Source organism: Emys orbicularis, chromosome 9, assembly GCF_028017835.1.
Source record: "Emys orbicularis isolate rEmyOrb1 chromosome 9, rEmyOrb1.hap1, whole genome shotgun sequence".
Classification (NCBI taxonomy): domain Eukaryota; kingdom Metazoa; phylum Chordata; order Testudines; family Emydidae; genus Emys; species Emys orbicularis.
The window spans coordinates 47,083,101-47,106,030 of NC_088691.1; the positions used below are offsets into that span (position 1 = coordinate 47,083,101).

Sequence of the window (22,930 nt, forward strand, 5' to 3'; positions counted from 1 at the left end):
CACCCATGGGGTCGGCTCCTAAGGCGCCACTTTTGGATAATGTGCTCCGGGGGAGCAGCCGCTCCCTCTGCTCCCCCCCAGCTACGGTCCTGGTCACTTCAACTTACCGGTTGTTAAATTTAGAAGCCCTTTTAGAACCGGTTGTCCCGCGCAGGACAACTGGTTCTAAAAGGGCTTCTAAATTTAACAACTGGTTCCCGCGAACCGGTGCGAACCGGCTCCCGCTCACCACTGGAGACTCCCCTTGCCGCTCTCACCCTAGGAGACAGAGACCTCCCAGCAGGGCTGGTGAGTGCGGCCAGGGAAGGGGGAAGGGTGTGGTGGAGTGAGTGTCTGGGAGATGTGCGGGGGGTGCTGGGCTGTGAGGGTGTGGAGGGCGCTGGGCAGTGGGGGAGGTTTGTGTGTTTTGGGGTGCTAGGCAGTGGGGGCCTGTTGGGGGGTGCTGGGCAGTGAGGGAGATCTGTGTGTGTCAGGGCACTGGGGGGTCTGTGTGGGGCATTGTTTAGTTGTGGTGGTGGGGCTGTGGGGAAGGGCACTGGGAGGGAGGGAGGAGAAATCTGTGTGTATTGGGAAACTAGCGAGTGGGGGGAACCCGCGGGGCCGGGAGGTTTCGGCCCTCAGCTGTTTTCTTTGGAGTAATATGGCCCTCGCCGCTTTACGAGTTGTGCAGGCCTGGTGTAAATTGTCCCTCAGTAATTGAGCATTTAGGATGGGTTGTCCCTTAGTAGATATAATCCATCAGAGAAGTATTTCTGTTACTTTCCAATTTTGCTTCTCATTGGCACTCCAGCTCATCTCTCCCGGTATTGCCGATGTCCAGTGATGTGTTCTATGGAGATGTCCCTCAATCACCTGATGGCATCCGACACCATGAGTTGCCGCATCAGCCAAGCGTAACGTTGCAGATTCCGCATTCTCGCAACACTCGCTCATTACTGGGGCTCCATGTGCCCAGGGCTCCAACGATCAGCGTGTGTGTCTGAACCTGGTAACTCTTAGCTCTCAAGATGTCGGCCAGAGAGGCGTACTTCTCCACCTTTTGAGCTCAAGCCTCGTTGAAGGTCGGGGTCCTCTTCTCAAAGGGTACTGTGACGTCCATCATCATGATCTTCTTCTGGCCCTTGTTGGTGATGACGATGTCTGGTCACAGTTGGCTGTCGGAGTTCACGGCCACCTTCCTTACGGGTTGCAGGATGGCTCTGACTAGGCAATGTTGGATTGCATTATGTTACAGCTACCAGGCTCTGGAATGGGGCTTGCAGCTACACGGGACATGGGGTAGCATCTCTTTGGCATAGCTGCACTTCCTGCATCGCTTGTCCCAATTCCCATGGCAGACGGCTTCGTTCAGTGGCATGCAGTTGAGCCGGGCCCTGTGAATGAACCTCCAGTCGGCAAATTGGGTGAAGCTGCCCCCGGGGAGGAAGTGATTGCTGGCGTCCCACTTGCACGTCACCTCGAACGCCTTGCCCTGATCCGGCTTCTGTTTCAGGTTTTCCACGTACTGGCAGCAGTTGGCATCCTTCGAGGTCCTCTCCAGCATGGTTCTAGCTCTTGGAGTGATGATTGTGTGCTTTACATTCTTCACCTGTGGCACCAGGATTCCCAGCTCCTGGCATTCCTCGCACCACGTCCAGTGACAGCCAATACGATTCTCCAGTCATTACTAAAGTGTTTTGTAATCCAACACCAGCCAAAATTGATCACTTGGGTAACACAACTCTGTCTGCTGGATACAGTCTGGTCCTGAAGCCTTTCCCCCTGCACCCTCCCCTCTCTTGGCTTATCACTAGCTGTCAGGAAAGAGCTTCTTCAAATCTTGCTTGCAAATCATAATTTGAAATTATTGGGTTGGCCAACATTGCCAAACTGAATGCCCAGACATTGTCATAAAAAACAACAGTTGTGTGAGGAAGCTAGTCTGTGTTCATACTTTGTAAACCTATTATGCTTTCTCGGGTACTAGTATTTTCTCATATACTGTATATCCTTTTAAAGTGTGTATTAATATTTCAATTTCAATTCAAATTTCCAACCAATGATTACATTGCCAACATTGCATGTAACTAGTTGACCACTGGGGGGATGATGGGGAAATTCAGGGGAGGTATAGGGAAATCCCTGGGTGGCCAAACCATGGCTCGCGAGGTGCATGTGGCTCTTTTTCAGTTAAAGTGTGGCTTGCAGAGCCTCCTACCCCCCCTCCACCTACCAGCCTTTGGGGGAGAGGGGGAAAGAGCATGGAACCAGTGTTCCCTCAAATTTTTTCCATCCATGTGTGGAATTAATTTTGTTATGTGCAGCACCAATATCGAGGTAATATGCGGATGTGCGCCATCACCTCTGTACTTTCATGGCAGCCCTTATCCCACCAAGAGCTCACAACGTCCTACTGCTAGTACCTAGCTGAGTCTTAGGGAAGGTCTGTCTTCAGGTGACATCTGCAGTACCTATCTGTTCATTCCTACAGCCTCCTTCCACAAGGATCAGTACATGCTTCGCAAACTATACATATAAATGCACCACTGAAATGCAGCCACCTCTTGGGAGGAAAGTCAGCAGCCAGCTAGCCCAACAGCACAGAGTGCACTGTACAGTAGTTTGGAAAGATAAAGGGAATTTTGGATAGGAAGAATTTTTTCCTCTTATGCAAAAAGCTTGAGATATTTAATGTTCAGATGGCTTCATCTGTAAAGGTCTCATCTGAATGTAAAATATAATACCACAATATTAGAAATCAAAGTAACTGTTTCTTTTTAAATCAGGACACCAAGACTCAAAATAATTAAAAAAAAACAACACTCAAATTCCCCTTACTACCATCCTCTTGTATTAACAGTACAAAGCACTTTAAAGTCCTATAGACTATTCAACCTTCATGTTGTTTATATTTTTACACTGGATCAGCTTGGACAATTAAAGTAGCACACTGAAGTTCACCTTCAGATTCTCATGCACACATACAATGTTCCAATGTCTGGGTTATTACAGTGAAACACATAGTTCTGTAAATTTACATAGCACTTTACAAACAGATGGGCTCAGGCAAACTTTCGCTTGACATGAAGTTCTCCCACTTCTTTCTATTAGGCCACTCACATGAGTAACAGCTACATGAGTAACACTTTGCAGGATCAGGCCCCTAGATAAACCACATGTCTTCCTGCCCATTAAAAGCTTTGCAAACACTGCTAGGGGAGGCTTAAATCCACAACAGGGAATTGTTGTCATTGGAAATCAGACAAAAACAGTCACAAAAACATTTCCATTAGTCCTAATTTTGGTAATTTCCTTTTAAAACACAAATCAAAAAGCCAACAATATTTAGTGATTTTCATTTATAAATCTCACAGTGTTTTACAGAGGAAGGTCAATATAACCATTCCCATCTGGAAAATGGGGAAACTGAGGCACAGTGTGGGGTGAGGGGGAGGTACAGAATAAAGCTCCCCCAAGTCCCCATTACCACACCCCACCTCACCCCACTGCCCCCACACACACATTCTCTACGCTCACCTGTGTGTGCGCCTGCATGGCCGGTGCACGGCCTTTGATGGCCTCTTGTGCAGCCATGCGGGCACGCACCTTAGAGGGAACACAGCTTGGAACCTCTGCCTTGCAGCAGGGTGGTAGGATAGGGGTTTCTGCCGAGCAGGGAGGGGGGGGGGGTGTCTCAGGGCTTCAGCCCTGTGTGGCATACCTGCTGGGGCTTGGGGCTTCAGCAGGAGTGGGGCTGAAGCCTCAACCCCTGGCAGGTGTGCCCTGGCTCTCGAACTTCTGAAGATTTTAGTATGCAGCTTGGCAGATCAGTAAGTTTGGCTACCCCTGACATAGACAATGGAGACTGCTTGACTCATGTCAAAGCAAAGAGTCTTTCCAGAAGCTGGAAGAAACTATAAAAGAGGGGAATTCAACACCTGGAAACATGTCTGGAGGAAAAGATTGAACTGGGGAGGTGGTTCCAGGCTGAAGGAGAGTCCCAGCCTGTGTATGGAAGATCTGTAACCTGCTTGTACTATCTATCAGGGTGAGACACTGCTTGATTCAAATCCTGTCTAGTTTATAGAACTCAGATTGCAATTTTATTTTATTTCTTAGGTAACCAACTTTGATCTGTATGCTTACTACTTATAATCGCTTAAAATCTATCTTTCTGTAGTTAATAAATCTGTTTTATGTTTACCTAAAACAGTGTGTTTTGGCTGAAGTGCCATGGGAATCTGCTCAGGAACAAGAGCTGGTGCATTGTCCTCTCCACATTGAGGGAGGGGCGGACTGGGTTATAAACAACTTTGTACCTGAAAAGAGGCAACTAAGAGGGGATATTATAGAGGTCTATAAAATCTTGACCAGTGTGGAGAAAGTGAATAAGGAAGTGTTATTTACTCCTTCACATAACATAAGAACACAGGCTCACCCCATGAAATTAATAGGCAGCTGGTTTAAAACAAACAAAAATAAGTACTTTTTCACAGAATGCACAGTCAACCTTTGGAACTTTTTGCAGGGGATGTTGTGAAGGCCAAAACTATAACAGGGTTCAAAACAGAACTAGATAAGTTCCTGGAGAATAGGTCCATTAATGGCTATTAGTCAGGTTAGACAGGGATGGAATACAATGCTCTGAGTGTCCCCAGCCTCTATTTGCCAGAAGCTGAGAGTGGATGACAGGGGATGGATCACTCAATGAGTGCCTGTTCTGGTCATTCCCTCTGAAGTACCTGGCATTGGCCACTGTCAGAAGAGAGGACACTGGCCTAGATGGACCATTGGTCTGACCCAATTTGACCTTTCTTATGTTCTTATGTAAAAATTAATGATAGTATAATAATAAAAATGTTCAGTACAGAAACTCCCCAAGATAGCGACAATATGAGATAATGACCTTGGCAAATAATGCATTTTAAAAATCTTGGCCTAATAGGAAATGTATATTCATACAAGTTTTCAGTCACAAATCTAACATTCTGGAGCAAAGTCACTAAAACTCAGTCCAACAAACAAATGTTCCTTTAATGTGTCCCTCCCTTTTCCCTCCACCGCACCCCACTCAGAGTTGTTCTCCTTGTTCAGTGAAGACCCAGAGAAGGCACCTTGCTTGTTCTTTCAGCCACTCACAACTCACTCTGGCCGCTGTTTTTCGTCATGCCACTGTTCACTCCACTGCTCCATCGCTGATGGTCTGTGCCATCAACTTCTGCTGCCACCTGCCACTGTGACCTCTGCGTGTTGGGCTCTTGTGGTTCCACCCAGCTCTCAGTGGTTTCAGATCTCAGTGGGGGAACCTAACTTCTAGCGCAGGCTGGACAGTCTCTTTCACAGAAACACTGTCCTGCAGCAGGTGTCAGCACTTAGACCTGATTATCAGCGATTTCAGCTGTAGTGGTTACTTAAAAAAACAAAATACTCTCTATGGAGCATAATCAGCTAAATCTTTAAATAGGGGAGAGGGGCAGATCAAATAGTGCCTGTGACTCTTAGGCAGAGCCCACACCACCAAGCAAAACACATGTCCCCCACCCTCTCTCTCTCTCCACTGGGATCTGGCATGCAAATCCCCTGCTTAGCGAGTGCAGTTCAGTTGAGGGTGACCAGTGCTTAATTTGTAATGAAAGAGGTGCCAGGGCTCAAGCAAGTTTTTTACATTCATCACTGCTGTAGCAAGATCAGAGGTCCTGGGGCTATGAACTGCCAAGCCTAGATGTGCCAGGGCTCAGACTTGGCAAAAATTAAGCAATGAGGGTGACCCCCTCAATCAAGACAGGCAAAGTAAAGACCTTCTGCCCTTTACTCATACAATAAGTTTTGCCACCCCCTGCATTCAGTACTAAAATGATTTCTGACACAACACCAGCCAAAATTGATCACATGGGCAGCACAGTTCTGTCTGCCGGATACCTAGGTACCTAGGATACCTAGATGTGTTCATGTAAATACATTCTGGTCCTGAACTCTCCCCCCACCCTCCCCAATTCCTGGCTCATCACTAGCTGTCAGGGGAGAGCTCATTCAGACCTTGGTTGCAAATCATAATTTGAAATTATAAGTTTGGCCAACATCACCGAAACGAATGCGCCAACATTGTGATAAAAACAATAGCTGTGTGAGGAAGCTAGTCTTTGTTCATTCTTTTAAAACCTATTATGATTTTTCAGGTATGTATTTTATCATATGCTGAACATGCTTTTAAAGTGTGTATTAATGTTTTGATTTCAATTCAGATTTCCAACTGACTAAACTGGCACCACTGCGATGTAACTAGCTGACCACCGGGGGGAGGGGGCGGTGATGGAAAATCCGTGAGGTGGTGTGTGTGTAGGGAAATCCCTGGAGATGGGGTCTGCACCTGAGAGAAGCAGAGATAGGAACAATGTGCAGTCACTGCACAGACCCAGAGGGATCATAGACTCATAGACTCATAGACTTTAAGGTCAGAAGGGACCATTATGATCATCTAGTCTGACCTCCCGCATGATGCAGGCCACAAAAGCTGACCCACCCACTCCTGGAATAATTCTCTCCCTTGACTCAGCTGTTGAAGTCCCCAAATCATGATTTAAAGACTTCAAGTCGCAGAGAATCCTCCAGCCAGCGACCCCTGCCCCATGCTGCGGAGGAAGGCGAAAAACCTCCAGGGCCTCTCCATCAGCAGGTGGATCTCATCACAACAGACTGGTGTCCATTCAGAGAGTGGAACTGGACCAGGCTGTGACAAGGGTCCCCCCAGGATGTTACAGCAGGGTGCACCACTGTTGCATCAGCAGAAAAAAGTCCCCAATCTCATGAAGTGCTGAGCACCTCTTGCCAGGTTTGGAGTGTCCTCAACTCCCTTTGGGTATGTCTACACTACGAAATTAGGTCGAATTTATAGAAGCCGGTTTTATAGAAATCGGTTGTATACAGCCGATTGTGTGTGTCCCCACATAAAATGCTCTAAGTGCTCTAGTCGGTGGACCGCGTCCACAGTACCGAGGCTAGCATCGACTTCCGGAGCATTGCACTATGGGTAGCTATCCCACAGTTCCCGCAGTCTCCGCCGCCCATTGGAATTCTGGGTTGAGATCCCAATGCCTGAATGATGCAAAACAGTGTCGCGGGGGGTTCTGGGTACATGTCGTCAGGCCCCTCCTCCTCCGTCAGAGCAACGGCAGACAATAGATTCGCGCCTTTTTACCTGGGTTACCTGTGCAGACAACATACCACGGCAAGCATGGAGCCCGCTCAGCTCAGCTCACCATCACCATATGTCAGCTGGGTGCCGGCAGACATGGTACTGCATTGCTACACAGCAGCAGCAGCTAACTGCCTTTTGGCGGTAGATGGTGCAGCATGACTGGTAGCCTTTATTGGCGATCTGGGTGCTGGCAGCCGTAGGGCTGCATTGCACCAGCCCCTTGCCTTTTGGTAGAAGATGGTATATTATGACTGGTATCTGTCGTCATTGTACTGCAGTTGCTGTCAATCATGGGCACCTGGGCAGACATGCTCAGTCCTATCGAACTGTCTTGATGATGATGGCTATCAGTCGTAGTATGCTATTTTCTGCCAATCGCCCAGTATTTTCTGCTAAGCACCCAGAAGAGGCCGAGGGTGATCTGGGTGCTGGCAGACGTGGGGCTGGCAGACCTGGGGCTGCATTGCTACACAGCAGCAGCCCCTTGCCTTTTGGCAGTAGATGGTGTATTAAGATTGATATCCGTCGTCGTCATATTGCGGTTCGATCAGAGGCACCTGGGCAGACATGCTCAGTCCTATTGAACTGTCTTGACGATGATGGCTATCAATCTTAGTACACTAACTGCCAAGCACCCAGTATTTTCTGCCAAGCACCCAGAAGATGCCGAGGGCTATCAGTCATGCTGCACCGTCGTCTGCCAGCTTAAGATGTAAAAAATAGATTTGTTCTGTATTCATTTGCTTCCCCCTCCCTCCGTGAAATCAACGGCCCGCTAAACCCAGGCTTTTGAGTTCAATCTTTCGGGGGGGCCATTCTGTGTGACAGTTGTTTGTGTTTCTCCCTGATGCACAGCCACCTTTGTTGATTTTAATTCCCTGTACCTGTACGCCATGTCGTCACTCGCCCCTCCCTCCCTCCCTCCTTCCCCTGGTCCGTCAGATACTAGTTTCGCGCCTTTTTTCAGACCAGACGCCACAGCTAGCACTGGGATCATGGAGCCCGCTCAGATCACCGTGGCAATTATGAGCACTATGAACACCACGCGCATTGTCCTGGAGTATATGCAGAGCCAGGACATGCCAAAGCAAAACCAGGACCAGCCGAGGAGGTGATTACAGCGCGGCGACGAGAGTGATGAGGAAATTGACATGGACATAGACCTCTCACAAGGCACAGGCCCCAGCAATGTGGAAATCATGGTGTTACTGGGGCAGGTTCATCCCGTGGAATGCCGATTCTGGGCCCGGGAAACAAGCACAGACTGGTGGGACCGCATCGTGCTGCAGGTGTGGGACGATTCCCAGTGGCTGCGAAACTTTCGCATGCGTAAGGGCACTTTCATGGAACTTTGTGACTTGCTTTCCCCTGCCCTGAAGCACCAGAATACCAGGATGAGAGCAGCCCTCACAGTTGAGAAGCGAGTGGCGATAGCTCTGTGGAAGCTTGCAATGCCAGACAGCTACCGGTCAGTCGGGAATCAATTTGGAGTGGGCAAATCTACTGTGGGGGCTGCTGTGATCCAAGTTGCCAGGGCAATGAAAGACCTGGTGATATCAAGGGTAGTGACTCTGGGAAACGTGCAGGCCATAGTGGATGGCTTTGCTGCAATGGGATTCCCAAACTGTGGTGGGGCCATAGACGGAACCCATATCCCAATCTTGGCACCGGAGCACCAAGCCACCGAGTACATAAACCGCAAGGGGTACTTTTCAATGCTGCTGCAAGCCCTGGTGGATCACAAGGGACGTTTCACCAACATCAACGTGGGATGGCCGGGAAAGGTACATGATGCTCGCATCTTCAGGGACTCTGCTCTGTTTCGAAAGCTGGAGGAAGGGACTTTCTTCCCGGACCAGAAAGTAACCGTTGGGGATGTTGAAATGCCTATCGTGATCCTTGGGGACCCAGCCTACCCCTTAATGCCATGGCTCATGAAGCCATACACAGGCAGCCTGGACAGGAGTCAGGACCTGTTCAACTACAGGCTGAGCAAGTGCCGAATGGTGGTGGAATGTGCATTTGGACGTTTAAAAGCGCGCTGGCGCAGCTTACTGACTCACTTAGACCTCAGCGAAAAGAATATCCCCATTGTTATTGCTGCTTGCTGTGCACTCCACAATATCTGTGAGAGTAAGGGGGAGATATTTATGGTGGGGTGGGAGGTTGAGGCAAATCGCCTGGCTGCTGATTACGCGCAGCCAGACACCAGGGCGGTTAGAGGAGCACAGCAGGGCGCGGTGCGCATCAGAGAAGCTTTGAAAATGAGTTTTGTGACTGGCCAGACTACGGTGTGAAACTTCTGTTTGTTTCTCCTTGATGAACCCTCCACACCCCCCCCCACCCGGTTCAGTCTACTTCCCTGTAAACCAACCACCCCACCCTCCCTTCCCCCCTTCGAGCACCGCTTGCAGAGGCAATAAAGTCATTGTTACTTCACATTCATGCATTCTTTATTAATTCATCACACAACTAGGGGGATAATTGCCAAGGTAGCCCGGGATGGGTGGGGGAGGAGGGAAGGAAAAGGACACACTGCAGTTTAAAACTTTAACTCTTATTGAAGGCCAGCCTTCTGATGCTTGGGCAATCATCTGGGGTGGAGTGACTGGGTGGCCGGAGGCCCCCCCACCGTGTTCTTGGGTGTCTGGGTGAGGAGGCTATGGAACTTGGGGAGGAGGGCTGTTGGTTACACAGGGGCTGTAGCGGCGGTCTCTGCTCCTGCTGCCTTTCCTGCAGCTCAACCATACGCTGGAGCATATCAGTTTGATGCTCCAGCAGCCGGAGCATCGACTCTTGCCTTCTGTCTGCAAGCTGACGCCACCTATCATCTTCAGCCTGCCACTTGCTCTGTTCATCCCGCGATTCAGCCCACCACCTCTCCTCTCGTTCATATTGTGCTTTTCTGTAGTCTGACATTGACTGCCTCCACGCATTCTGCTGTGCTCTGTCAGCGTGGGAGGACATCTGGAGCTCCGTGAACATATCGTCCCGTGTCCTCCGTTTTCTCCTTCTAATCTTCACTAGCCTCTGTGAAGGAGAAACATTTGCAGCTGGTGGAGGAGAAGAGAGAGGTGGTTAAAAAAGACACATTTTAGAGAACAATGGGTACACTCTTTCAGGTTAAATTTTGCTGTTCACATTACACAGCACATTACACAAGGTCGCATTTTTCCTCTTATATTGAGGGCCTGCCGGTTTGGTGTGAGAGATCACTCACGCAGTGCCAGGCAACAGATTTCGGCTTGCAGGCAGCCATGGTAAGACACAGTCTTTTGGCTTTTTTAACCTTCTTAACATGTAGCGCTCTCATTTCCCATACCAAGCACCCGTTGGGTTGGCCATTTAAAATGGGTTTGCAATGTAAAAGGAGGGGCTGCTGTTTCCGGGTTAACATGCAGCACAAACCCAACTAACTCCCCTCCCCCGCCACACCCAATTCTCTGGGATGATCACTTCACCCCTCCCCCCCACCGCGTGGCTAACAGCGGGGAATATTTCTGTTCAGCAGAGCAGGAAGGGGTACCTCTGAATGTCCCCTTAATAAAATCGCCCCATTTCAACCAGGTGACCGTGAATAATATCACTCTCCTGAGGATAACAAAGAGCGATAAGGAATGGATGTTGTCTGCATGCCAGCAAACACCGGGACCATACGCTGCCATGCTTTGTTATGCAATGATTCCAGACTACGTGCTACTGGCCTGGCGTGGTAAAGTGTCCTACCATGGCGGACAGGATAAGGCAGCCCTCCCCAGAAACCTTTTGCAAAGGCTTTGGGAGTACATGAAGGAGAGTTTTCTGGAGATGTCCCTGGAGGATTTCCGCTCCATCCCCATACACGTTAACAGACTTTTCCAGTAGCTGTACTGGCCGCGATTGCTAGGGCAAATTAATCATTAATCATTAAACACGCTTGCGTTTAAACCATGTGTAATATTTACAAAGGTACACTCACCAGAGGCCCCTGTGTGCCCTCAGGGTCTGGGAGCACGCCTTGGGTGAGTTCGGGGGTTACTGGTTCCAGGTCCAGGGTGATAAACATATCCTGGCTGTTGGGGAAACCGGTTTCTCCACTTCCTTGCTGCTGTGAGCTATCTACACTATCTCCATCCTCATCTTCCTCGTACCCCGAACCCGCTTCCCTGTGTGTTTCTCCAGTGAGGGAGTCATAGCACACGGTTGGGGTAGTGGTGGCTGCATCCCCTAGAATGGCATGCAGCTCCGCGTAGAAGTGGCATGTTTGCGGCTCTGCCCCGGACCTTCCGTTTGCTTCTCTGGCTTTGTGGTAGGCTTGCCGCAGCTCCTTAATTTTCACGCGGCACTGCTGTGCGTCCCTGTTATGGCCTCTGTCCTTCATGGTCTTGGAGACCTTTTCTAATATTTTGCCATTTCGTTTACTGCTTCGGAGTTCAGCTAGCACTGATTCATCTCCCCATATGGCGAGCAGATCCCGTACCTCCCATTCTGTCCATGCTGGAGCTCTTTTGCGATCCTGGGACTCCATCACGGTTACCTGTGCTGATGAGCTCTGCGTGTTCACCTGTGCTCTCCACGCTGAGCAAACAGGAAATGAAATTCAAACGTTCACGGGGCTTTTCCTGTCTACCTGGTCAGTGCATCTGAGTTGAGAGTGCTGTCCAGAGCGGTCACAATGAAGCACTGTGGGATAGCTCCCGGAGGCCAATAACGTCGAATTCCGTCCACACTACCCCTATTCCGACCCGCTAAGGCCGATTTTATCGCTAATCCCCTCGTCGGAGGTGGAGTAAAGAAACCGGTTTAAAGGGCCCTTTAAGTCGAAAGAAAGGGCTTCGTCGTGTGAACGTGTCCAGGCTTAATTCGATTTAACGCTGCTAAAGTCGACCTAAACTCGTAGTGTAGACCAGGCCTTTGATATCAATGTACCTCAAAGCAGGTGCTCAGCAGCCAGCAGGATTGGGCCCTACATGCCAGTGAGTAGCTGCTACATTCAGCAGGCCCCAGCACTGTTAGGGTGGATTTTGCTCTATGGGCCAGAACCTCAGCTGGTGTAAATCAGGTTAGCTGAGTTGAGCTAACTCTTTATTTCTGAGCACTAGTCAGCTATTAAGGTGACACCTCATCCAGCTCCACGCACTTGTTTTTAATCTTGTCAGTTTCACTGTAAAGAAAGCGGTTTCAATTCTGATCTTCGTGCGCAGCAGCCCTCCCACCCCCGTCCAGTGATCGGCAAGCTGCGGGTTACATTTTGGGTCTATCAAGCCACATCCCCTTGCAAAAACCTGAAGCAGCAGCAACCAATATAGATATGAGAGAGGAGGGCAGGCCAATGAAGGCAAGTGTCACTTTCAGGAAATTCTACCTCCACGAAAAGGTTGAAAGGGGACGAACAAAGAGCAGAAACCCCCATCACAGCAAGCAGGCGATCAGAGAGGAGCTGCTGAGGTAGGTGAAGCTGTCCCATCTTTTTCTGTCTTCACGGTGACTCGTGGGGTGAGCTGAGTCATTCTACGGTTTCTGTCAAGGGCTGGATTCTCTGAGGTTGGTTAATAGTCATGGATGGTCTTTTCTGCTATGATTTATTGAAACAGAATTTTCTCAGGTAGGTAGGTAGGGAGAAAAGTGTACCAGCTTAATAGAAACAGCTGGGGACAGATGCTTGTACTCATCACTTTGCACACATATATGGAACAGTGTACTCACACACTCATAAAATGGTCACAGTTATAAGTACATACTTATAAACAAGTCAGTTGATACGCACACTTACTCATATAATGATTACAGCTACACACACACACACACACAGAGGACAGTATATATTCTCACACACACATACAGACTCTCACCAGGCGTCACACATTTGTTGGTATACTGACACTCCCAGCCATACCGGTGCACGCATACTCACAGCCACATAGAATCGTAGGACTGGAAGGGACCTCAAGAGGTCATCTAGTCCAACCCCCTACACTCGTGGCAGGACTAAATATTATCTAGACCATCCAGACAGGTATTTGTCTAACCTGCTCTTACAAATCTCCAATGATGGCGATTCCACAACCTCCCTGGGCAATTTATGCCAGTGCTTAACCACCCTGACAGGAAGTTTTTTCTAATGTCCAACCTAATCCTCCCTTGCTGCAATTTAAGCCCATTTCTTCTTGTCCTATCCTCAGAGGTTAACTACAACAATTTTTCTCCCTCCTCCTTGCAACAGCTTTTTATGTACTTGAAAACTGTTATAATGTCCCCTCTCAGTCTTCTCTTTTCCAGACTAAACAAACTCACATTTTCCAATCTTCCTTCATAGGTTATGTTTTCTAGACCTTTAATAATTTTTGTTGCTCTTCTCTGGATTTTCTCCAATTTGTCCACATCTTTCCTGAATGTATCACCCAGAACTGGACACAATACTCCAGCTGAGGCCTAATCAGTGCAGAGTAGAGCAGAAGAATTATTTCTCATGTCTTGCTTACAACAGTCCTGCTAATACATCCCGGAATGATGTTCACTTTTTTTTTTTGCAACAGTGTTACATTGTTGATTCATATTTAGACTGTGATCCACTATAACAAGGAGTCCGGTGACACCTTAAAGACTAACAGATTTATTTGGGCATAAGCTTTCGTGGGTAAAAAAACACTTCTTCAGATGCATGGAGTGAAAATTACAGATGCAGGCATTATATACTGACACATGAAGAGAAGGGAGTACCTTACAAGTGGAGAACCAGTGTTGACAGGGTTCAATTCGATCAGGGTAGATGTAGTCCACTCCCAATCATTGATGAGGAGGTGTCAATTCCAGGGGAGGCAAAGCTGCTTTTGTAACGAGCCAGCCACTCCCAGTCCCTATTCAAGCCCGAATTAATGGTGTTAAATTTGCAAATGAATTTTAGTTCTGCAGTTTCTCTTTGAAGTCTATTTCTGAAGTTTTTTTGTTCAAGTATGGCTACTTTTAAATCTGTTATAGAATGTCCAGGAAGATTGAAGTGTTCTCCTACTGGCTTTTGTATGTTATCATTCCTGATGTCCAATTTGTGTCCATTTATTCTTTTATGTAGAGACTGTCCGGTTTGGCCAATGTACATGGCAGAGGGGCATTGCTGGCACATGATGGCATATATAACATTAGTAAATGTGCAGGTGAATGAGTCCCTGATGGTGTGGCTGATGTGGTTGGGTCCTCGGATGGTGTCGCTAGAGTAGATATGGGGACAGAGTAGGCAACGAGGTTTCGTACAGGGATTGGTTCCTGGGTTAGTGTTTCTGTGGTGTGGTGTGTAGTTGCTGGTGAGTATTTACTTTGGGTGTATCTTAGGGCTTGGCTGTAGACAATGAATCATGTGATGTGTCCTGGATGGAAGCTGGAGGCATGTAGGTAAGTATAGCGGTCAGTAGGTTTCTGGTATAGGGTGGTGTTTATGTGACCATCACTTATTTGCACTGTAATGTTCAGGAAGTGGATCTCTTGTGTCAACTGAATTTGCTCCAATCCCTCAGAAAGAGACAAACACCTACAAGATCTTTATTAAGCATTCTTAAAACTACAATACCCACCTGGGGAAGTGAGGAAACAGATTGACAGAGCGAGACGGGTACTCAGAAGTCACCTACTACAGGACAGGCCTAACAAGGAAAATAACAGAACGCCACTGGCCATCACTTACAGTCCCCAGTTAAAACCTCTCCAGCACATCATCAACGATTTCCTGGAAAACGATCCCTCACTCTCACAGACCTTGGGAGGCAGGCCAGTCCTTGCTTACAGACAGCCCTCCAACCTGAAGCAAATACTCACCAGCAACTACATACCACACCACAGAAACAATAACCCAGGAATCAGAGTAGCAGCCGTGTTAGTCTGTATCCGCAAAAAGAACAGGAGTACTTGTGGCACCTTAGAGACTAACAAATTTATTTGAGCATAAACTTACATGGGGAGATAGATTCAATGTTTGCAATGGCTCAGCCATTCTCAGTCTTTATTCAAACCTAAATTGATTGTGTCTAATTTGCATATCAATTCGAGTTCAGCAGTTTCTCGTTGGAGTCTGTTTTTGAAGCTTTTCTGTTGTAAAATAGCCACCCGCAGGTCTATCATTGAATGACCAGACAGGTTAAAGTGTTCTCCCACTGGTTTTTGAGTATTATGATTCTCCAACGAGAAACTGCTGTACTCAAATTGATATGCAAATTAGACACAATCAATTTAGGTTTGAATAAAGACTGGGAATGGCTCAGCCATTACAAACATTGAATCTATCTCCCCATGTAAGTACTCTCACACTTCTTATCAACCTGTCTGTACTGGGCTATCTTGATTATCACTTCAAAAGTTTTTTTTCTCTTACTTAATTAGCCTCTCAGAGTTGGTAAGACAACTCCCACCTGTTCATGCTCTCTGTATGTGTGTGTATATATATATCTCCTCAATATATGTTCCATTCTATGCATCTGAAGAAGTGGGATGTAGCCCATGAAAGCTTATGCTCAAATAAATTTGTTAGTCTCTAAGGTGCCACAAGTACTCCTGTTCTTTTTACTAACCCAGGAAACAATCCCTGTACCAAACCTCGTTGCCTACTCTGTCCCCATATCTACTCTAGCGACACCATCAGAGGACCCAACCACATCAGCCACACCATCAGGGGCTCATTCACCTACACCTCTACTAATGTTATATATGACATCATGTGCCAGCAATGCCCCTCTGCCATGTACATTGGCCAAACCGGACAGTCTCTACATAAAAGAATAAATGGACACAAATCGGACATCAGGAATGGTAACATACAAAAGCCAGTAGGAGAACACTTCAATCTTCCTGGACATTCTATAACAGATTTAAAAGTAGCCATACTTGAACAAAAAAACTTCAGAAACAGACTTTAAAGAGAAACTGCAGAACTAAAATTCATTTGCAAATTTAACACCATTAATTTGGGCTTGAATAGGGATTGGGAGTGGCTGGCTCGTTACAAAAGCAGCTTTGCCTCCCCTGGAATTGACACCTCCTCATCAATGATTGGGAGTGGACCACATCCACCCTGATCGAATTGGCCCTGTCAACACTGGTTCTCCACTTGTGAGGTAACTCCCTTCTCTTCATGTGTCAGTGAATAATGCCTGCATCTGTAATTTTCACTCCATGCATCTGAAGAAGTGTTTTTTTACCCACGAAAGCTTATGCCCAAATAAATCTGTTAGTCTTTAAGGTGCCACTGGACTCCTTGTTGTTTCTGCGGATACAGACTAACACGGCTACCCCCGATACTTGATCCACTATGACTCCCGAATCCCTTTCCAGAGTACTCCTTCCTAGGCAGTCATTTCCCATTTTGTATGTGTGCAACTGATTGCTCCTGCACATTGCATTTGCCTAGTGATCTGCACAAGGACGCCTGTCCTCTGTGACACACTGGCCCGGGGTTCCACATCAGCCCAGTGCAGCAGGACAGAAACTCTGTGACTGATTCAAGTGATCTAAGCGTCTGAGGTTTTAAACAAATTAAACATGACAGCAGGGAATCCAGTCAGCACTGTGTCCCTCACGCTATTTCACAGTAATGTCATTGTCTAGGCTGGTTTCTCCCCCCACCCCCTGTTTTCTTTGTGTTGGAGATGGGTGTGTTGATAACTGTGTTGCAGAAAATGCTGGGGGGGGGGGGGGGAGGGTTGGAGGTTTTAGCTCCTCGGAAGGTGGAGGAGGTTGTTAGGGCCTTGTGTGGGGGTGTGACCTTCCCCAAGGCTTTGACATCTGGGAGCGGATGCATATTTTCCCCTCCCCCTTGTAATTTCAGCTGGAGCTGACTTGACACTTGGCAGGGAGAGGTTGGACTCTTGAGTTCCCCACTTCTGCAGCCTGTGTCAGCAGCTAATGAGCCAGCATGCCCCAGCATTCGCCACTCTATCCAGCAGCCACAGATAAGCACATTCCTGGAAAGTTTCTGCTAAAACACTCAGCAGTGAAATAGCAAACACTGTCTGTGTCAACACCCCATTGAGATGAATAGAGCACTCCCTACACTGCAGAGCTAGTGGGGCAGCTGTCTGGCTGCAGGCTCAGGGAGATGTCACACACTGGTTCACAGCTAGCTCCTGTTTTGAAGATTTTCCTCATAACTCTAAGGGTCAGAAATTTACGTCTTTTAATTTAAAGCTCAGACTCCGTGGAGTACAATTCATGGGCAGCCGAATTTCACAGCCACGGAATCTCAGAATATATAGGCCCCTCCCCATACACATGCATACAGACAGGCTCAGGTTTATAAGCATGCTTACATCTGCAATGCATGTACGTTTACACACATCTGAACACACACCAATTCTATAAGAGCATGTGCAGATACACACCAACCTGTACACTCTCCTGTTTGCATTCCTTTGCACATGTGCTCCCTTTCAGAGGAGGGGGACCCTCTGCATTGCATCCCTTAGCAAGTGAGCTCAGTTTTATTTTCCCACCCAAGGGTTCACATGTCCAGGTCTGAACAGTATCTGAGAGCGGAGACCCTCTGAAAAATTCTCTGGCGTAGTGCAGCTGTCAGCCCTGAGGACCCATCACCCAGCATGAGCCCAACCAGCGCTGCCAACCTTGGTGCTCTGAGAAAGAGAGACAGACAGACTGATGCATGAATAGCAAGCAGTAAGCTCAGTGCTATACATCATCCTTTTGTGTAGCTTCCTTCGTGCTGTTCATTCTCTCTGGGGCACCTGACACTGGCCACTGTCAGAAGACAGGATACTGGGCTAGATGGATCTTTGGTCTGACCCAGTAGGGCCATTCTTATGTTCTTTATGTTCAAAGAGTGTCTCAGAGTAAAACAGTGCTTCAAAGACACTGCAGTGTGAATACACTGGTCTCCCCATCACACGCCAGTGGCCATGGCAAAGAGAGTATAGGAAGCAAAGGTCAGAGAGGAAGGTGGTGTTTAAATTGGAGGTGAGAGCTGAACTAAGAGGAGTCCTAGGAGATAGAAAGACACATGGAGGCTGTTCCTGATGGCAGGAGTTGCGGAGGAGAAGGTTCTTGGCACAGTAACAGACAGATAGTACTAGATGAAGGGAGCTGAGTGGCAGGGTCTGTATGAGGCAGGCTTGAACCAATACATGGAGAGTTTTACAATGAAAAGGTTTGATGTTCAGGGTAATGCACAAAGGGCTGAGCTTTAGATTCCCCCTTGATAAAACAGGGATAACAACCCTTCCATTCTCTCACCCTTTGTCTGTCTGACCTACATAGATTGCAGATGATCTGGGGCAGGGATTCTCTCACCTTGTGTTTGCACAGTGCTTAGTGCAGTGAGTCCCATGCTAGCTGGGGCTTCCAGCCATTGCTAACATACAAATAATGGATGCTGTCTTGCACTCAGAGTCACCAGCTGGGGAATGCAAGTTGAGTGGTGGAGGGATAACAATGCTCGCAGCTAACCAATCTGTGCAATCAAATGCTGTGACACCTGCTTGATTTGCTGCTCTCCTTGATGGTGCCTCTTAGTCCCAACGATCTACTTCTTTATCTTCATCCTCACCAGGAGCACCACTGGGCGTTTGGAGAGGAGTGGGCCCACAGAGGTTAAATGAGAGGTGCTGCAGAGAGGAGAATAGAGAATAACGATACTGAGTTGCGGTTTCCAAGGTGAGGCAAGGAGAATGGTACTGGAGTGTAGCAGCTCTGGGATTGTGACACTGTAAAACTCTAGAGGTCTTGACCCAGCCTCCTGCAGCGAGACAGTCTCACATCTATTAATAAGGTCTTAGTCTGCATCATGAATTCATAGGCACTGAATTGATGGGGCTCTCTGTATGACCATCATGTAGGCTGTCCCCAATTTATGAGCCTCAGAAAGATGCTGCTTTCTCATTGGTTGCTTCTGCCTGAGAAGCATGGGATACACATCGTTTCTGCTGAGTAAATCTCACCTCCAAAATAAGAACAAAGGACTTGCCAGAGTGGATCGGACCTCAAGTCCAGTATCCCATCTGGGACAGCAGCCTGCACTACAGAGCAAGAGCAAAAGGGGTCAAAAGGCCCCCTCTTTGTCACCCAGAGGCAGGATTCAGAATACCCAGAAGTGGCCAGTCTGCTGAGGAGGACAGGGCCTTCCCCACAGGCACTTCAGTGTAACCAATCCACTGAGCAGTGTGGTGTGTGGCTCGCTCTGGGAGAGAGGGTGTGAGTCTGTCACAGCAGCAGCTGCATGCAGGGGCTGGCTCTTTAGCTCAAGCTGTACAGACTCGTGCTTCTGGCCCTACAGGTCCTTGGCCCAGTGCCTAGTGTGCTGGCTTCACCAATGACATTCGGTTTCTAATGCCACAGTGCACCCAGATACCACAGTGATGGGCACTTAAGTATGGGGAATGAATAACTATACACCCCTCACCCCGTAAGTGAATGAGCACATAATAAGTTTGTGGATTCAAACAACCGCACATTCCCTTGTCTTTCCAGACCCCTGGAGTGCAGACGATGGGCTCCTGGAGCACTCTTTTTCCTGCCACTGAGTTCACACAGCCTCAGACAAACAGCTCCGTTTGTGAGATCCAAGATGGCTTCCTTGCAGTGACCCTCCCTGTGTTGTACTCCCTCATCTTCATCATCAGCCTGCTCAGCAACATGCTGGCCCTCTGGGTGTTCTGGCGCCACACGCAGAGGAAGACCTCCATCACAGTGTACATGAGGAACCTGGCTTTGTCGGACCTCCTGCTTTCCCTCTGCCTACCCTTCCGGGTGGCCTATCAAAACCAGAGCGGCCCTTTGATCCTCTGCACAGTAGTTGGTGCTTTCTTCTATCTCAACATGTACGTCAGCATCATGTTCCTCAGCCTGATCAGCCTGGACCGCTACCTGAAAATCATTCGGCCTCTCCAGCAGTTTAAAATCCACACCCTGCCTTGCAGCACAGTAGCTGCGAGGGTCGTTTGGCTGACCTATGCCATTTTCACGCTGCCTTTCTTTTTCGAGACTAGGGAAAAAAGGCCTTGTGCCAACAAGTGCTTCCACTTCAGGAGCAAACGCCCACTGGGGGCAGCCCTCAACATGGTCGCCGTGGCCACCTTCTTCATTCACCTGCTGCTCTTCCTCTATTTTTATGGCAAGATATCTGCCAAGCTCCATGAAGTCTCCTCAGGGAAAGTTCAGCAGCAGAGCAGAAGGACAAGCAGCAGGGCCATCACAAAGACCTTTGTGGTCCTGGTCATCTTCACTGTGTGTTTTGCCCCCTATCACTTTGTCCGCGTGCCATACATCCTGGCTCAGCTGGATGTCATCTCCAGCACGCAGTGGAAGCAGGCTCTCCACCTCACCAATGAGCTTGTTCTGTGCATCTCGGCCCTCAACAGCTGCCTGGACCCTGTGATTTTCTTTTTCTTTTCCAGCAGCTTCAGGAAAGCAGTATTATGCGCCATCCAAGGCAAGCTGAAGAGAGCTCTTCTGAGGAATCAGGGGGCTCTAAACCACAGTAAATCCATCACAGAACCAGGGCTGGATTAAAGAATTTTGAGGCCCTGTGCACTAGGAAGCTTGGTCCGCCCACATCTTCCTTAAACTAGACAGAGCATGTGATCTGCAGTCTGTAAATAGGAGAACAGCTCCCATTACCATTACTTAAAATAAAAACAAAACACACATAAACCAACCAACGCTTAGCTCAGCCAGCCCAGAGCAGTGAACCACACAAACATGGGGGCTTGCTCCTTAAGGGCTGGAGGTTTGGGGTCAGCCAGCCCTGATTACTGAAGGAACTGCTCCATCCCACCTGTGCCATGTTAACAGCCTGGACAGGACCTGCTGGAGGACAGCGGGAAGCTGAAGAGAAGGGAAAGTCCAGGGGGCTGTGGTAGAGACATCAGGGAAAACCCTGACCAGGAGGTGGAACTCCAGGCAGGTAAAGCCTGGGAGTGACTGGTGACTTGGTGCCTAGCTCCTGGGAGGAGGGCTGGGGACTTCCTACCCAAGGGGAGAGAGACAATGCATGGGGGTTGGGGCCTGGAGACTTTGAATTGGGCCCCAGCTCTGAGGACTCTCTACCAAGGGAACAGGGGGAAGAGACTGAACTGGCAGGAGGGTTAGTTTGTGCAAAGACTAAATAAACTGGATCCCAGAAGGGGAGTGTTTTAATCACCTTTCGGACTATGATGGTGGAGTAACTGAACAACCAAGAGGGGACACAGAGGCAGGGTGCTGCTGAGTGGCCTCTGGCCACAAAGGGGTGCTCCAGAGGTGGCTGCCCTGTTACAGTGGTTATGGCAGACGTCTCAGGGGTTGGGGTTGGAGGAGTTTAGCTGCCAGGCCAGTGCCACAATACCACCTATTCACATTTGGCCCGGCTGGTCCCTGTCATGCCGGAGGTTTGGGTGTTGTTGACTGGGGCTGGCAGAGGGAAGGTTTGGGTTGCTTGGGTTTTTTCCCCAAGCCTGAGCACATCATAAGGTTGACCTAACCTCCAGGGCAGCCACAGCTAGGTCAACGGAAGGTGAACTACAGCGATGGAAAGGCAGTTCTGTGGATGTAGGAAGTGCTGATACCACAGAGCCATATTTATGCTGCTACAGTGTAGACAGGGCCAGAGACTTACTAGGAAGACATGGAAAGAAATTATAACTGTTTCATCACTTCTTACACTGCAGCCCTCTAGGCTAGAGCTGTTCAAGAGAGCAAATGCAGGAGAGGACTAACTGAGTCCCCTTGAGCTGGGGGAGGAGAGTGCGGAAGAGAGCAAGGCTGCAGTTCTTGCAGAGTCTTGCTGTGTTCATGAGCATATTCCTCAGAGCGCAGAAGGACTAGAGGCATTCGAGACAGCACGCTGGCATGGGCCTTTCCCCTCCTCAGGCTCCCTGGACCCCTGCTATGAGGATTCTGAGAAGAGAAGGAAAAGATGTGACTTCTAGGCCACAAGAACACCATGCCACCGTACGTCAGGGGGAAATAGATGGGTCAGTGATCTGACTTGTATAGACATCACATCCCACTCAGATGGAAATCCAGCAAGAGCAGGAGGTGCAGCAGGAACTGAGTGACACTTGGGCAGTGGGTGAACACATCCAATATATTGGGGGGAGGGAGGGGGTTGGGAAGATTGGCAGGCCAGGGAACAGTGCAAATGCTGTAATCTGAAATAAAGACAAGTTGAGTTTTCTCTCTCTGGTGCCAGTGTCTGTTACACCAGGTTAACCTCCCATTTCTGTACAGCTCCTGCCAAGAACTAAGCAGGTGGCCACAAATGTCTCACATTTCCTATTGTCAGTTGCATGCACCGATTCCATTCCCTGCCAACGTATCCCCGGAGTTAGCATTTGGCCAACTGAATAGGAAGCTCACAGCCGCCAGGGTACTAGCAGAAGTGTTCAGGCTATGACAAGAGCATGGGCTTCTGATCCTGTAATATGTTGCAACAGGGAAGAGCTTGTGGTTTAAGTTCTCAAAACCAAGACAAGCTCAGACTCTGATGCCCCATGCACTATTTACAATATTGACCTTTAAAGGTGACCTGCAAAGGAAAAGCAAAATCAGCAAAATTGTTGGCTTTTTTATGAGAAGTAAGAAAGGCCCAAGGTTCCCTCACCCTGCAAAAGAACAGGATATTGTTCTACCTCTTTTTTTTTTTAAAACTACATTAGAAATTCAGGTCTAGTCTGGTATGTTTTTCCAAAAAGCTTCTACCACACTGCCTAGCACTACTTTGGCCCACGGAGCCCCACTTCTCCTCTTCAGGTCATAAGAGGGAGTGTGGTCTAGCAATGAAAGCAGAGACTAGGAGTTTTGGGTTGT

The 22,930-nt window shown here is 48.4% G+C and overlaps 1 protein-coding gene across 1 annotated transcript; it reads left to right on the forward strand.

Annotated features, from left to right (window-relative positions):
- Window positions 1-19,630: 19,630 nt before the first annotated feature.
- Window positions 19,631-20,653, forward strand: LOC135883242 (probable G-protein coupled receptor 34). Its single transcript, XM_065410255.1, has one exon. The coding sequence runs from the start codon at window positions 19,631-19,633 to the stop codon at window positions 20,651-20,653; it is 1,023 nt and encodes a 340-aa protein (XP_065266327.1).
- Window positions 20,654-22,930: the final 2,277 nt, after the last annotated feature.